Consider the following 1,844-nt stretch of genomic DNA (forward strand, 5'->3'; position numbering starts at 1 on the left):
ACCTTGGAATAGATTAAAAATTTTAATCATTTGACAGCCCTAATTCAGTGTAAATGTATTTGTCAGCAACCTTAAACAGGAGGAAAGTAGTGCACACAACTCCAATGTAAACAAAAAAAAAAGGGGGGGTGGTAAATGGGTGCCTGGTTCTGAAGAAATACAAAAAATAGGAATAATCAGCTCTCCAACAATATCAAATGGTTTTAATAAGGGCAAAAATAGGACACATTTTGCATATAGCAGAACTGTGTCCTATTTTTTCCCTTATTAGAACCATTTAATATTTTCAGAGTGCTGGTTATTCTTATTTTTTGTAGCCTAAAATATAACTGAAAGTGTGTGTTGTTTTGAAAAAAGGACGTAAATATCCTATCTCCAACTAAAACATTMAGATTGTCACTGCTTGTGGCTCATGCAAACACAGTCTCACATTTTTAAGAATTTATTGCAAGCAAACAAATCTATAAACAATATTTACAAACTATAAAACAATTTTCCTTTACAAGAGATTTGTTAATTGCTGGTAAACAGTCATTCAGTCTTCAGCTGAGCCACGCCGCCCTCATCTGCAACACGAGTGTAAATATGTTCGACGAGACGTTCAGGAAATTAACTATTGGAACTGTCTGAATGCAGAGATTTGGATGTTTTACAACTAATTTTACGCCCGAAGGATTTTGTTAAAGGAAAACATTTGTAACTGTACAACTTTTCCCACAGATCCTGACCCGATTTAAGAAAACGTTAACCAGCCTGAGATGTGTCAAGCTTTAAATTTATTTTCTTACTGCTGCCAACGTCACACTGAGCCACTGTAACAACGGGTGTGAGGAAGGCTACACTGTTTTTTTCGCTGTATGTGTGTAGATATGTAGCAAAACAACCATTTCTCGCATTTACAGTGCTTTCCTTACAAAAATATTATGATTTCTGGCTTGTGTTGTGTGGCGTTTATTGGTAGTTAGTAAATAATGAACACATTTTTAGTAAAGAAAACTGTTTTTCAGGCATTAACTAGAAAATATCCACAGCACTCTGTTTGCCTCTTTTGTTTACAACAAAGCAGCTCTGGAGGAAATTTAAAACCAAAGGGGGAAAAAAAAGAGGACATTTTGAACTGGTTTCCCATGGATTGTCCAATTCCCTAACTAATGCTGACTGATAAAAGTTTCAAAACTCTGAACAGTTCTGAGTTAAAAGACCCGTCTGCAGTAAAATGAAAGATTCAGTGCTTCRTTTTTGCAATATTCCAGTAAAATGTGCCGGGGAGGGGGAGGGGGGGCACTCGGGTATTCACACTCGTGTCATTGTTGTCGTTTCCTCTCTGATTCTAAACAAAAATTCTCGTAAGCTTCTTCTATCTCAGGATCCATCTCGTCATCGAACTCGAATCTGTGAAAACAGAGCAGATATGATTCGACGACATGATTTAAAAATRTATTTTTATTTTGTTTTCTTACTTCTCTAAAGTTTTTGTAACCTAAACTATTTTCAGGTTATGGCCATCTGAACGCAGAGAGAGCTTTGAGGGAGGACAGGAGGGCGCTAAGCCCCCTTTCACACCCCGACTACTGCTGACTAAACTGAATTGTCACCCCTGTTGCATTGTGGGTCACATGAACACATCTGCCAAACTCGGGGGGCCCACAACTGTCCTGTGTCTTACCTGGTGGGGGTCACCACACATGACTAAAAATATCAGGATTTATCAAACATTAATGCTAAATTACCCAGATTATGATGATAATATCAGATTACTGTATTTATTCATGTATAATGCTAGAAATTTAACCCTAAAAATCATCCATAAAGAGAAAGTGAGTGTGTGTGTGTGTGTGTGTGTG

General features: G+C 37.3%; 1 protein-coding gene across 1 annotated transcript in view; it reads right to left on the reverse strand.

Annotated features, from left to right (window-relative positions):
• Positions 1-426: 426 nt before the first annotated feature.
• Positions 427-1,844, reverse strand: part of paip1 (poly(A) binding protein interacting protein 1) — a gene marked incomplete in the record, with an annotated part of 8,724 nt that continues 7,306 nt past the window's right edge. Inside the window, 1 exon segment of the mRNA XM_014011762.1 lies at positions 427-1,392. Coding sequence (XP_013867216.1) covers positions 1,305-1,392 — 88 coding nt within the window.

Source organism: Austrofundulus limnaeus, unplaced genomic scaffold (assembly GCF_001266775.1).
Source record: "Austrofundulus limnaeus strain Quisiro unplaced genomic scaffold, Austrofundulus_limnaeus-1.0 Scaffold84, whole genome shotgun sequence".
Taxonomy (NCBI): domain Eukaryota; kingdom Metazoa; phylum Chordata; class Actinopteri; order Cyprinodontiformes; family Rivulidae; genus Austrofundulus; species Austrofundulus limnaeus.